The sequence below is a fragment of the Arvicola amphibius genome, chromosome 3, assembly GCF_903992535.2.
Source record: "Arvicola amphibius chromosome 3, mArvAmp1.2, whole genome shotgun sequence".
In the NCBI taxonomy this organism is placed as follows: Eukaryota; Metazoa; Chordata; class Mammalia; order Rodentia; family Cricetidae; genus Arvicola; species Arvicola amphibius.
Genome location: NC_052049.1, coordinates 25,188,585 through 25,201,872, shown reverse-complemented (window position 1 = coordinate 25,201,872; position 13,288 = coordinate 25,188,585). Strand labels below are relative to the sequence as shown.

General features: G+C 32.3%; 1 protein-coding gene across 4 annotated transcripts in view; it reads right to left on the bottom strand.

Moving 5' to 3' along the window:
- Positions 1 to 13,288, bottom strand: part of Nipbl (NIPBL cohesin loading factor) — a 153,493-nt gene that overhangs the window by 75,610 nt on the left and 64,595 nt on the right. For all 4 annotated transcript variants that reach the window (XM_038321600.1, XM_038321599.1, XM_038321601.1 and 1 more), the window contains 5 exons: positions 10,879 to 10,975; positions 10,071 to 10,222; positions 5,009 to 5,169; positions 4,201 to 4,297; positions 1,637 to 2,263 (listed from right to left, as the gene is read on the bottom strand). In XM_038321600.1, the coding sequence (XP_038177528.1) occupies positions 1,637 to 2,263; positions 4,201 to 4,297; positions 5,009 to 5,169; positions 10,071 to 10,222; positions 10,879 to 10,975 (1,134 nt within the window). The remainder of the gene's footprint in view (positions 1 to 1,636; positions 2,264 to 4,200; positions 4,298 to 5,008; positions 5,170 to 10,070; positions 10,223 to 10,878; positions 10,976 to 13,288) is intronic.

Genomic DNA, 13,288 nt, shown 5'->3' with positions numbered 1-13,288 from the left:
CTGTCTGTGTGTATGCCTGCTGGCCAGAAGAGGGCATCAGACCTCATTACAGATGGTTGTGAGCCACCATGTGGTTGCTGGGAATTGAACTCAGGACCTTTGGAAGAGCAGGCAATGCTCTTAACCTCTGAGCCATCTCTCCATCCCAGTAGTCACAAATTTTGTGTAGATCAATATTATAAAGAAAAGCTGAATAACTTAACATACACAATTTTTATAAATGCAAAGAATACAATGCACAATACAATCTATAATGAAAATCACAAATTAAAAAACAACACTTTCTTATCTTTAGCAAGCAAAAGACCAAGGTTTTCAAAAGGCAAAATGCAAAACAAAACAAAAACTACCAAACAAAAAAAAAACCCTCAACCATAAAACACTCTAGTTCTCTAACCAGTAAGATAAAGACTATTGTTCCTATTTATGATTTCCTCTGCAAACATTATAGTATAATAATTCTCCAGCGATGTTGACAATTCATCATGACAGAAGAGGTAACGTGAACCTTCAGCATATGTCTTAGAGTAGAACACAGTTAGTGATGAACCTTTCACATAACAGATAGGCAAAATGAACTCTTCAATATCAAGAAATAAAATTGAACTATAAAGCATGCCTTCCATTTGGATAATCAAATGTATAGACATATTGGTAAAGATATCAAATTCATAAATTATACTAGTAATTCTAGTAACTCATGTATCTTGCTTAAAAAATTTAAGGGATTTTGTATCTAGCATTCACCAAATAATTAAACACTAGAGAGTTAATTTTGTTTTTTTTTGTTAAAGATAGGATTTCTCTGTGTAGTCCTGGCTGTCCCAGAACTCACTCTGTAGACTCGGCTGGCCTTAAACTCAGAGAACCACTTGCCTCTGCATCTTAAGTTCTGGGATCAAAGGTGTGGGCCACCACTGCCCAGCAAGACTTATTTCCATTTGATTATGAAGGATAAAGCAAGCTAACAAGCTCATAATACAGGTATACCTTCAAACTGTGCCCATTATATACTAATCCAATAAAAGGCGAACACTTAATTGTGAATACCATCAAATAATCTTTGATCCTTAGGATTTGATATTTAATATTAAACTTTCTAAAACTTGCTATAAAAACTTTGCATTACCAAAATAGAAGAATTCTAAACCAAATGGAGTATGTAACTTACTAATAAACATACACATAAGATGTCAGATATACCCACTTTGTATTATTATTATTATTATTGTGGTTGTTGTTGATTTTTGAGACAGAGTCTCACCCTGTGGCCCAGGTTGGTAACAAACTCACTATAAAGCACAGCCTGGCTTTCAACTTGCAGTAATCCTCTGACTTCTGCCTCCCAAGTACTGAAATTACAAGCATCAACCATCACACCTAGTTTGTGCCCTGCTTTAAAACAATTCAATGGTAATGAACCTAATTCTGTCAGCATTACTTAGAGAAAATAAGTATAATATTGAAACAGTAATGCTTGTTTTAGTAGAAAAGTAAAAATAAAATCATATAGTTCAAAATTGATAATATATAATTGCCAAATTTGATATAGTTGTTTCAGATAATGAATGGAGCTCACACATGAGAAGACATAAGATGTGCCCCATGTTGAAGTTGGAATAAAGAGATTTCTTACCTTTATCTTGAACTTCCTTTGAGAAGCGCTCCCTTTCAATGGCTGATTCTCTTTCTATCCGCTCAATTTCAGCCAATGCATCCAATTCCACTTCATCATATATCGGCCCCTGCTGTGATACCTGTTGCTGATTCTGTACTACAGAAGTCTGTGGTTGTTTCGTAGCAACTGAAGTGTTCTGTTGTAAAACAGGCACTTGGTTTGCTGGAAGGAATGCTGTTTGTTCTTGCTGCGACAAACACTGAGCAGCATTAAGTGGGCGGTTTACGTCCTGTGGAGTAATGGGTGTTTTTGAAGTCTGTCCAGGATACTGCACATTAAAAGGAATATCATTTTCTGAAACATTGCTATTTTCCATACCAGATAGCATATCCTCTTGCTGGTCCATATCTGAAGACTTTACACGAGAAAGTCTTAACGTAAGTTTAGTAGAGTCCTTGGTTGGAGAACTAATTATATCATACATTGCAGCTTTCTCATTCTGGTCTTTTTCATCCTTGCCTAATTTCATTTTCTTTTGCTTTTTTTGTTTTCTCTCTGGAGAATCTAGCAAGATATCTGGAGGAACATCTCGAGGTGATGAACAAGGTAAAGACTGAGATTGTAGAATTAAAGGTGGTCTTGATCCTAGAAAAACAATTTAGCAGAAATAGTTATGCTACTTACACATTTTATTTTTGTGTAATAAAATATTAAGTGATAGTACAGTTAAGTTGGATCAAATACTAAGAAATCATCTAATCCAAGGTACTTTGGAACTGTAGCTTGAACTATAAAAGATACATAATATACTACTTCATTTAATTTTCGAGACACAGAATCATGCTACCCAGGCTGGCCTGAACTTGCTAAGAAACCAAGACTGACTTAGAACTACTGATATTGCCATCAGCTCTCTAATACGGCAATTACTGTGTGTACCACCATGCTTGATTAACTCATTTATTTTTAAGAAATTTCTTGAGCATTAATGTCACAGTTTTGCTGAAAAGGAACCTGTACACAGAAGTTAAGAAAGTTTTATAAAGTTAAATAGCCAGCAAGCATGAAAAGCTAAGGATCAGATTTTTCTGTCTACATTTTTACACAGTACTATGTATGCTTTTTTTGCTTCAAGTTTATGTGGCAAATTATATATATATGTTATAATATAAATATATATTATAAATATATATAAATATATATTATAAATATATATTAGAAAAAGCTTCAAATTTCAGAAATTTACTTTAAAATTAAATTATAAGACAATACACTAATATTTTAAGACTAGTTGGAAAACAACCTGATAAAGTGAAGTTTAGGTTTTTGATATATAATGCATTTAAGATATTGTTCAAGCTGTCATTTTAAAGTTTTCTATCATTTATCTACCCATGATCCATCTTCCCCTAAGTGTCAAAAGAAAAGCAAGATAGTTATGTAGATTAACCATCTGTTCCTTTGTTATCCCTTCCTGGAACCATCAATAACTTCTTACCTTGACAATACTTGAATGGTAAATAGCTAACTGTGATGGAAACTCTACAAATACAGTATCTTTGAAGTTTTCTTTTCTAGAAGTTGGGTTTTTAAATCTCTCAAAATGAACATATTTACAGAAATAAAATACCACACACTGCAGCTTTCTCACTCTTGTCTTTTTATCATTCTTGCCTAATTTCATTTTCATTCTTTCTTCTCTCTCTCTCTTTTTCTCTCTCTCTGGAGAACCTAGTAAAACATCTGTTGAAAATGAGATCTTCAACCTATCTTGAAGAGATAGGTTCAGACTTTACTTTATAAAGAATGTCCTTGAGTTGGAACATTGCCTGCATAAAGAAAAAAAATGCTTTACCATATGGGACAGAAGCCCATATTAAAACTTACAAGGAAATGATAAATCACCAACTATCTTACAACTTATTACTACCTTTTGTCTTCCTTCTTTCTCTCTCTTTTTTTTGGTTGTTGTTCCTCTGTGTAATAGCCATGGAGGTCCTGTCCTGGAACTCTCTCTGCAGACCAGGCTGGTCTGGAACTCACAAAAATCTGCCTGTGTCTCCTCCTGAATGCTGCACCACCACTGCCTGGTTATATTACCTTTTTTCTAAAGACAGGGTCTCACCATGTAGCCTGGGCTGCCCTCCCAAGTATTCGAATCAAAGGTCAAATGATAAAAAGTACAGTGGGGACACCGACAGAAATCTTGAAAAGGAAGTACAGAAAAAGTGCCGATAGAGATACAACAACATCAACTCCCCCCTCCAAAAACAACAACAGTAACAACAACAAAAAAAAAAAAAAAACAAGAGAGATAGCCAATTCAATATGAAGTAAATTTTTTTCAAGTGGACAGATGAATATGACTAAACAGTTCAAACATTTAAGAGAGGTTAAGAAGGTTATGACTGTGAAAGGTCATTAGATTTACTAGTGAGAATACTCTAAGAGTTTAATGGGATTTTGCAAATATAAAGATGAACAGTTTAAATAAATTGGAACAGACTCAAATATCTAGATAACTGGTCTAGATCTGCCTGAAAAATGAAATACAGAGAAGGAAATTCTAGTTAAAATAATACCTTTAGGTGTTCCATCACTTCCAGCAGGAGAACACACTGGCTGAGGAGACCTCAAAGGAAAAGATGTAGCATTCCTCATTGTTGAAGAATCACCATCCTAAATATGAAACACAAAATTTCTATCTTGAATGCTAGGAAAGGTCTTACTGAAATCTTATGGACAACTAATAGAGACATAATTTACTGACAGGTAAAGTGTTGAAATTCAACAATATAATTCTTCTGCACTTTACTGTTTTCTTCATGGTATATCTTAGAAGAAATGAAACTGTATCCAAAAGAATCAACACCCTATGCATGACAATGAATAAAGAAAACTGAAATTATGAGCATGCTCCATTTTGGTTTGCTTTCTATAAAAGAGATATGTGAAGAATACCCTATGAGACTATAAACATCTTGAGAGCAGAGTCCACTGTCATCTCTGTTGCTGTTACCTATAGGCAATTTACATAAAAGTGCAGTGACATTCACAATACAAAAATTTCTAACATGTAAAATATCTTAATGAGAAAATGTTAAATATGAAGAAGGGAAGAAGTCCGAATATAATTTAGAAAGAAAAAAGCCAAATACGAACAAAAGTTTGCTACCTGAGAAAATATTTTGGTATAAACACTATTAAATTAAAACTAAAACTTAATCCTGTTCTACAGATTAAGCCCTAGGTAGGGTGTTCATACCTAGATTCTTAGAATCTAGTGTAATTCTCAAGGCAAACTAGATATCCTTCACCTGTGCTATAAAAATGCTGGACTACAAAACAGATATTAGCCGTTACCACATTTATAACTAGTACATTACATACATCACTACTTAGCCTGTGCACCATGTGTAGGTAGTCATCACTTGAGCCATGTCTAGGGTTATCAGCATGATGATTAGCTGAGTTGCCAGATAATGGACCAGAAACTTTGTTATCATGGATGTTTCTCAAGCCACCAGCAACAATAGGACTTGATACTGATGCTGGAATAAAACATTTTAAAAATATAAACATCAACTAGAGGTATTCTTAGAAAATAATTACAAGAATATTTTAAACATACAGAAATTATAAAGAATATAATGAACATTTATGTGCTGATCTTGGATACATAGCAAGTTTGAAAAAAGCATGGGCTATTTATATTTAGGACCTTGCATCAACAAATCAAAACCTAAACAAAACCACAAACACTGACAACAAATCTTAACACTATGATAGATGTCATTCAGACTCATTTTTAAAAGAAGTGTAACACCACAGACATGGGTAAAGCTCTCTATATTTGTGTTTTCTCTAGTCTCTTCTCTCTTTATCCCATAGGAAAGAAGAGTTTGGCTTCAGACCACTCTACTTATGACACACATCTTTATACTTTTATTGTAAATAAATATATTCTCAAATAATACAAGTAAGTACTGTTTTGAATATAATGTTCTAAATGGCTTGTTTATAAATCCATTTACAATTTGTTTTTATTTTTTCAGACAGGGCCTTATGTGGCCCAGGATGTCCTCAAACTTGCTATGTAGCTAAGGCTTTCCTTGAGCTTCTGGTATTTCTTCCTCTACCTCCAAATGCTGGGATTACAAGCCTGTGCCACCACACCTAGTTTTATGCAATGCCAGGGACAAAATCCAGGGCTTCATGAATTTCAGGCATATGACCTTTTTTTTCATTATGTATTATGCTGTGATTTTTCCATTTCGTATATATGCAATCTTAAGTTCATTTGTTTTGAATGAACAATTACATATATTTTGCTGTATAATGTACACAGTGTATTCAGCTTTATATGGGAACAGTTGGATTATTTAAACTATTGGGTGTTACTATTTATGATATATACATGAGTCTTTTTATAAATGTGCTTGTAACTTTAAAGACTTAGACCAGTAAATAAAATTACTAGTTATATATGTTTGTAAGTCTTTCTGAATACTTTCAAATAACTTTACAAATTACTTCAGTCCCTTAATTCAACAGTAGTATGTGTAAGTTCTCACTGCTTTATATACTTACCAACAATTTTTGTGATTGAGGGTAAAAAATATTCTTGATAGCTATTTTACTTTACATTTATTAATTAGCAGCAAAGCCAAGACTTTTTCATTTATACTGTCACTCATTTTCCCTCCTTATTACCAAGTCATAGAAAAGGTTTCTACATTTTAAAAAAAGTTTTATAAAAATAAAATTTACTTTTACATATATAGTGGGTAAATGACCCAATTAAACTTTCCTAATTGTCTCATCATAATTAAACAAATACCACCCCTATTATATATAATACATAACATATATAATATATACAATAATTTATATATTATATAATAAATCATATATAATACACAATTATATACTATACAGTGTATAATTAAGTATTATCTCCTAGTAAGATACATATGAAGCTTTCATTTGCTTTATGGGTATGTTTGTAGACACTTTATCACACTGTACTTTAGCATACATTTTTTTCCCATGTCTGTTCTAACAGTACAACAGATTTGATTCCTGTTATATTGAGCTATTGCAATACTCCTTTTAAAAATTATCCTATCCAATAAGAGAGACCAGCTGGATATGTTAATTCATACCTTAAATCCCAGCAATTCAGAATCAGAGTCAGGCAGATCTCTGAGTTAGAGGCCAGTCTGGTCTACAAAGCAAGTTCCAGGACAGCTATGGCTACATAGTGAGACCCTTTCTCCAGAATAATCAGAAACCAAAACATAACAGAATGAAACCTCCCAAAAGAGGCCATGAATTGGAAAGAGAGAAGGAGGCATATATGGGAGGGTTTAGATGGAGGAAAGGTAAGGGGAAGTGATATAATCATAAAATAAAAACATCACGATAAACTGTTCTTCCTGTGCTTAGACTTCTATTCTTTCATATGAATTTTTAGGAGTTGCCTCTGTTTCACAATACACTCTGCTTCAAATTTCTGGTAATGTTATACTGAATTAAAAGATTTGGAAAAAGCAATCTTTATCTCAATATTCTTATCTATGAGGGCAGTACAATTTCACTTTTTATCATGTTGTTAGCAAAGTTCATATACATCTTTCACTAATCACAAGACATCTTGCAGTTTTTGTTAGGAGTGTTACTGATAGTTAAAATAGTATCTGTAATTGCTTACTGGTATGTAAAATATGGTTAATTACATTCAGGAACTACAAAGAATGCCTTTATTAAACATAATATCTTTTCTGTAGCATCTTTTGAATTTTCACCAAGATATTTCTATACCCAAAGTGGTATTTCATTTCTTCCGTTCACATACATACATATGTAAGTATGTATATCCACACACCGACATCAGATATGTAGAAAGGTTATATGCGGCTCCTCTATTGTGTAGGATACCCATTATCCACTAAGTTAGAGTTGTGTTCAGATACTCATGTAAAGAAAAATTTTTTTAAAAAAAATTTCTAATTTGTCACCATTAGATACCCTATAGCAAGATAAAGCCGTACCAATTTATTATCATCTAGTAATATTTTTAAAATAGTGAATTAAATTGCTTTGAATGTTCTTTTGGCCCCTATTAAGGAGTTTACAAGATCCTCTTGTTCCTATCAATCCGAAGTAATAATTATATACTTTAAGTATTCCACAAATTCCTAACATATATCCAATTTTGTCATAAAGGCTGGTACCATTGAACGCCTACGTTTTTAGAATTTTGTTTCCATGAACATGAATAACAGGATCATACTCTCTTCATATTCTTCACCTCACCTAATTTTAGAATTCAGTTATTATTTAATTTTATAAAATAAGTTGGGAAAGTGCTGATGTGTTTCTTTTTTTGACAAAATGGTTAAGGATTTGAGCAACTCATCATTAAATGCTCTGGAAACCTGATTTAAAAAGGAGTTTATCCCTTAGCCTTTTGAAAGAAAGTTTTAACCTACTGAGTGGGGTAAATAATTTGTAAACTATGCAAACTGCTTTCCAGAAAATTTGTATAAACTTTTTTCCTTATTAAGAATGTAAACATTGCCTGACGGTGGTGGTGCATGCTTTTAATCCCAGCACTTGGGAGTAAGAGGCAGGCAGAATTCTGGGAGTTACAGACCAGTGTGGTTTACAAGAGCTAGTTCAAGGACAAGCACCAAAGCTATACAGAGAAACCCAATCTTGAAAAACAAAACAAAACGTAAAACATTTACCGATTCGATATAAATTTTATTTCAATTTATAATATATCAGTTTACTTGTTACTTCAAGTTAATAATTATTTTAAATACGAGTTAAACTTTTCTGTGTCTGTTGGCTGTTTAATAAATAAATTGCCTATTTTTAGTTCTTAAGGTAATTTTTGTCTTGTTCTTGATACTGTAATATAAAATATGCACATATATACAACATATTAATAATTTAATATACCTTGGTATATAAACTATAATTGTATATAATATATACTTATGTAGTAACATATTTATGTTCTCATGAAGAAATTTTGGATAATCTCTTTCTCTTCTCAAATCTAGGTATTCAATCTGCTCAGAAACAGGTTTTTCTCATTCGCTACTATAATTTTGTAATTTTATTGTATAGATTATCATTCTTAGATACTGATTTCAAGGAGTCATCTTTGAATGAAATTAAAACTATTACAACATTCCAAGGATAAGCATAAAAAAATATTAAAAACAGAAACACTGGATGATGATCTCTCTGTAAGATTACTAGAAAATAGGATATTTTTAGTATTAACCCAGACTATCTAGTAATTACAAAGTTAAAAAAAAATGCTGTATTTAGATCAGTGAACACATCAGATGGTATACCAGTCCTGTAGACTTCCAAATGTAATACATGACAAAGTATACATCACTTATGGAATATCCTTGCAAAACTCATATAACAAATAAATCCCTTAAAACATGTTTTTAGCTGAAAGAAAATACAAGAACAAAGCAAGTCATATTATGAGAAAACAGTGAAGTCTAGAATATGACATAAAGACTGCTAAATCCGGCCAGGCGGTGGTGGCGCACGCCTTTAATCCCAGCACTCGGGAGGCAGAGGCAGGCGGATCTCTGTGAGTTCGAGACCAGCCTGGTCTACAAGAGCTAGTTCCAGGACAGGCTCCAAAGCCACAGAGAAACCCTGTCTCGAAAAACCAAAAAAAAAAAAAAAAAAGACTGCTAAATCCCCACTACACACAATTCAGAGTCAAGACGAGTCAATAGAGCTGCAGTCCAGCTACTCAGGAGGAAGGAAAGTTCAAGGTAAACAGAGCACATTTACTGCCAGTTTGGGTAGCTTAAATTCTGCCTCAAAATAACAAGACTGTAACTATTGTTCTTGAAAATTTGTTTTTTAAATATTTATTTAAAGAGTATAAGAATTTGTACTGCTAATAAATTACTTAGTAGTTGTGAGACAGTATATTCTTTAAAAGATAATAGGTATAAACAAACGTTTTCACAATAAACTGAAAATAGTAATTCAATTGAGAAATTTTTGCATTAAAACCTTAATTTGACAATAAACTGAGAATAGTAATTCAACTCAGAAAATTCTGTATTAAAACTTCTAATTTTCTTTAATTATAAATATAAAATAAAATGATACTGTACGAAGAAACTCGACTAAAAGGGTTCTTAATTTCATAACAAAATATAACTACATAGTAACCTAATCAAAGACTCAATGACAATGCCTCATTTACTCCAAAGATAAATCACCAAAAAATAATTTAATGTTTAAAATGATTTAAGCCACAGTTAAAATTTTTGACAAAGTGAACATCATTTAGTTTATGCTTAAAAATTATTTTTAAAATGAGCTTGTTTGGAATTAAGGTTATTTAAGTATATCCAATATTTAATGTAATTATTTAGGTAACAAACAGCTTTCTTACCTTGCTGCATCTGTTGATGTGTTGTGTAACTTGAAGGATGGGAATATGGCATGTATCCTGCAGGGCTCTGTGGGGCATATGGACTAGGCACTGGGCTATTTTGTTGTGGCATAAATCTGTTCCCAGAGCTTGTCTGTGGTGGCACAAACCGGCTAAAACCCAAAACCCAAATGAAGTATATCAGGAAAAGAAATCAAAAGGCTATTCCTTGAAATTTAACTGTGACAAAGTTCTTTGAACTTCAAATTTATGTATAAAATCTACACAAACAGAAAATAGCAAAATAACACATAAATTATTCACATTGATCATGAGTCACATCAAATAACTAAAAATTCACTTCTTTTACTACGTAAAAATCAGCATTCTATTTAGAAAAAACAATCTATGACTCTTAAAGTCTGTTTTCCAAATTTTGTAATTTATAGAAAACCTACATCAAACACATTACTTTTCTCTTTTTTAGGTGGTAACACTGCTGGGAATTAACCCACTGAACCAAGGGTTTTGTAAATTTTAGGTAAACACTCTACTAGTGAACTACATTACCACCCCAAACATCATTTATTTTATTAAATATTTTTTTATGTGAAATTCAATTAATAATATGGTAGTTTCTTTAGTTAATATATTACAGTAATTCTACACTCAACATTTTTAGGTGAATGTTCATGAGTGCAGCTAAGCATGGAACTATTTATATATAATTCGTGATTATTTAAATTTATATACTTGATACTCAATAGCATATTCATTCACCACAGAATTCAATATTTAATATATAACATATGCATAACTATTTATTTACCTGGAGGGGCTATGTGAGATAGTGGTTTGTTGGTAATTGGAAGATGCAGGACTGTGCATGGAATTCTGAGAAAGTTTATACTGAGACATCATCATTCCTGTGCAATAGATAAAAAACACTATTATTTTCTTCTTACAATAAAGAGTTAACTCATTCTTTTAAAAGCATTTAAAAGTTCCTTTCTTCCATCCAGAAATGATTTTGTTTTGGGGAAGCAATATACAGCTACTAGACAAACTAAATTTCAAGAACAATCAATTTTATTAAAACATAATTTTAATATAACTAGTATAGTACTGAACATAGAGATGTTGCTCACAATTTTTAGAGAGCTAGGAATTGACACAGGACATCATACACTCTAGGCTGGTGTTAAAACTGAACTATACCCCCAACCTTATACACATCCCGTTAGCCTTTAGCCTTAGGACTACGAAGAATTTTTAAATCACTTCATCTAGCTTTTGTCAAAATTCTATATACTTCTTTTAATATAGGCCTCTAACTTGTTTATTGTTATTATATAGAAATGGTTTTTTTAGCATGTACCTCTCCTGTGCTTAGTTACTTAATTTCACCAAGTTAATTTTGTTTCACACCTAGGTTTTATTATTAATTTATCTATGGACCAAACATTTGAGTTCATGCAATTTCCATCCAAAACTCCATTAACAAAGCATGATGTTCATATTTCTTCTAAAATAACCTTTTGTTATTCGGTAAGGATTGAAAGAATATTTCATTAGTAAACGAAGACATGAGGATACCTTCATTTTCTTTTTTTTTTAGAGTTTATTTTTATGTGTGTGAGTGTCTGCCCACATGTACATATGTGTTCCATATGTGTGTTAGGTCCCCTTGGAGGTCAGAAGAGGACACTGGATTTCCTGGAATAGGAATTAGATGTCAGCTACCACGTAGGTGCTCAGATCCTCTACAAGAGCTGCAAGTCCTGTTACCAACTGGGCCATCTCTCCAGATCTAGCTTTTAGATTCTTCTATTTCTTTTCAAGCAGGACATTGCTTCTTGATTCATGCACAAATGGCATTTTGTTATTTAAAAAAAGCAGCAGGAAAATTCCGTTAAATCAGAAATAAAATTCTGCAACTAACCCTGACTTTCTTATATGGCTTCTGGGAACTATGATCAAATTACTATTTAAACTTTATTTGTTGCTGTTGACATGAAAAACAAAAGGTTTCTATGTTTATTTGCCAGTAGCACTGCAGAAGGGACGATAGCTCAACAATCAGTAGTAGAATGATGTGAGGGCTCAAGACTACCTCAAAGACTACTAAAATATGAACATCAGTATGAAGCAGTTTTATTCCACAACTTAATAATTTAATGACTATAAATACTGTTCCTGGTTGTCCTTTTTGTTGTTGAATGGGGAAAGCAATGTCATAAGACAGAAACTAAAAAATTTCTTCCTCTCAATTAACAGTCATCACTTGGGTAAAGCTGAAAAGACCAGTTTGAAAGTAACAACCATGTAAAAAAAAAGGGGGGGGGGCGCAAATAAGACTATGATTACAGTGACGTGCGTATAGTAAAATTGCTGTGTATAAATCACATTTGCATTGAACAACAAAAAGTTATCTTTCTAAGGATGGGATATGGCTCACTTGATAAAGTACTCGTTCTGTTAAAAAACAAATATGAGGGGCTTGAGTTTAGAACTCGGTATCAGAATAAGAGCTCGTTGTGGCCACACACTTTAACTCTAGCACTGGGGTAGGTTGTAAGAGTGAAAACAGGCGAGTCCCTGAAATTCAGTAGCCAGCTAGCTTATGCTAGAAGATAAGCTTCAGATTCAGTTAGAGATTCTGTCTCAAAATATGAAAGATGCAAAGTGATTGTTGTGATATGTACACACACACACACACACGTACAAGCACACATGCACAAACCCACAACATAATAAATATCCACATAAATTATCCTTTGTTTTTAAAAAGGACAACAGTATTAACAAATTGTTTTAAAAATTCTACTTTTCCTTTTCACAAAATAGGATATATAGCAATATGCAATTATACATTTTAACTAAAAATGTATATAGAATCAAACGAAATGTGTAACTTAAATAAGGTGAATGCTGTAAAACTTTTTATTATAGTGATTTAATATCCAATTTATACTTAAAAATATAGATTACAAAAAATGTAGCATTAGTATCCTTGAATCATTTTATTTATCCAAAATTATATTTATATTCTCTTAACGTTATTAATTCTACTAGGCCTTCTTTTAAAGTTCTATTCTCATTATTTAAGAAATAGTTTATGCATGTGTTTTTGTGTCTACATTTGAATGTAGCTGTCTGCAAAAGTCAAAAGAAGGTATTAGATTCCTTGGAAATGGAGTTACAAAAGCCCAAAGTAGAAACAAAGAATAGTATATGCT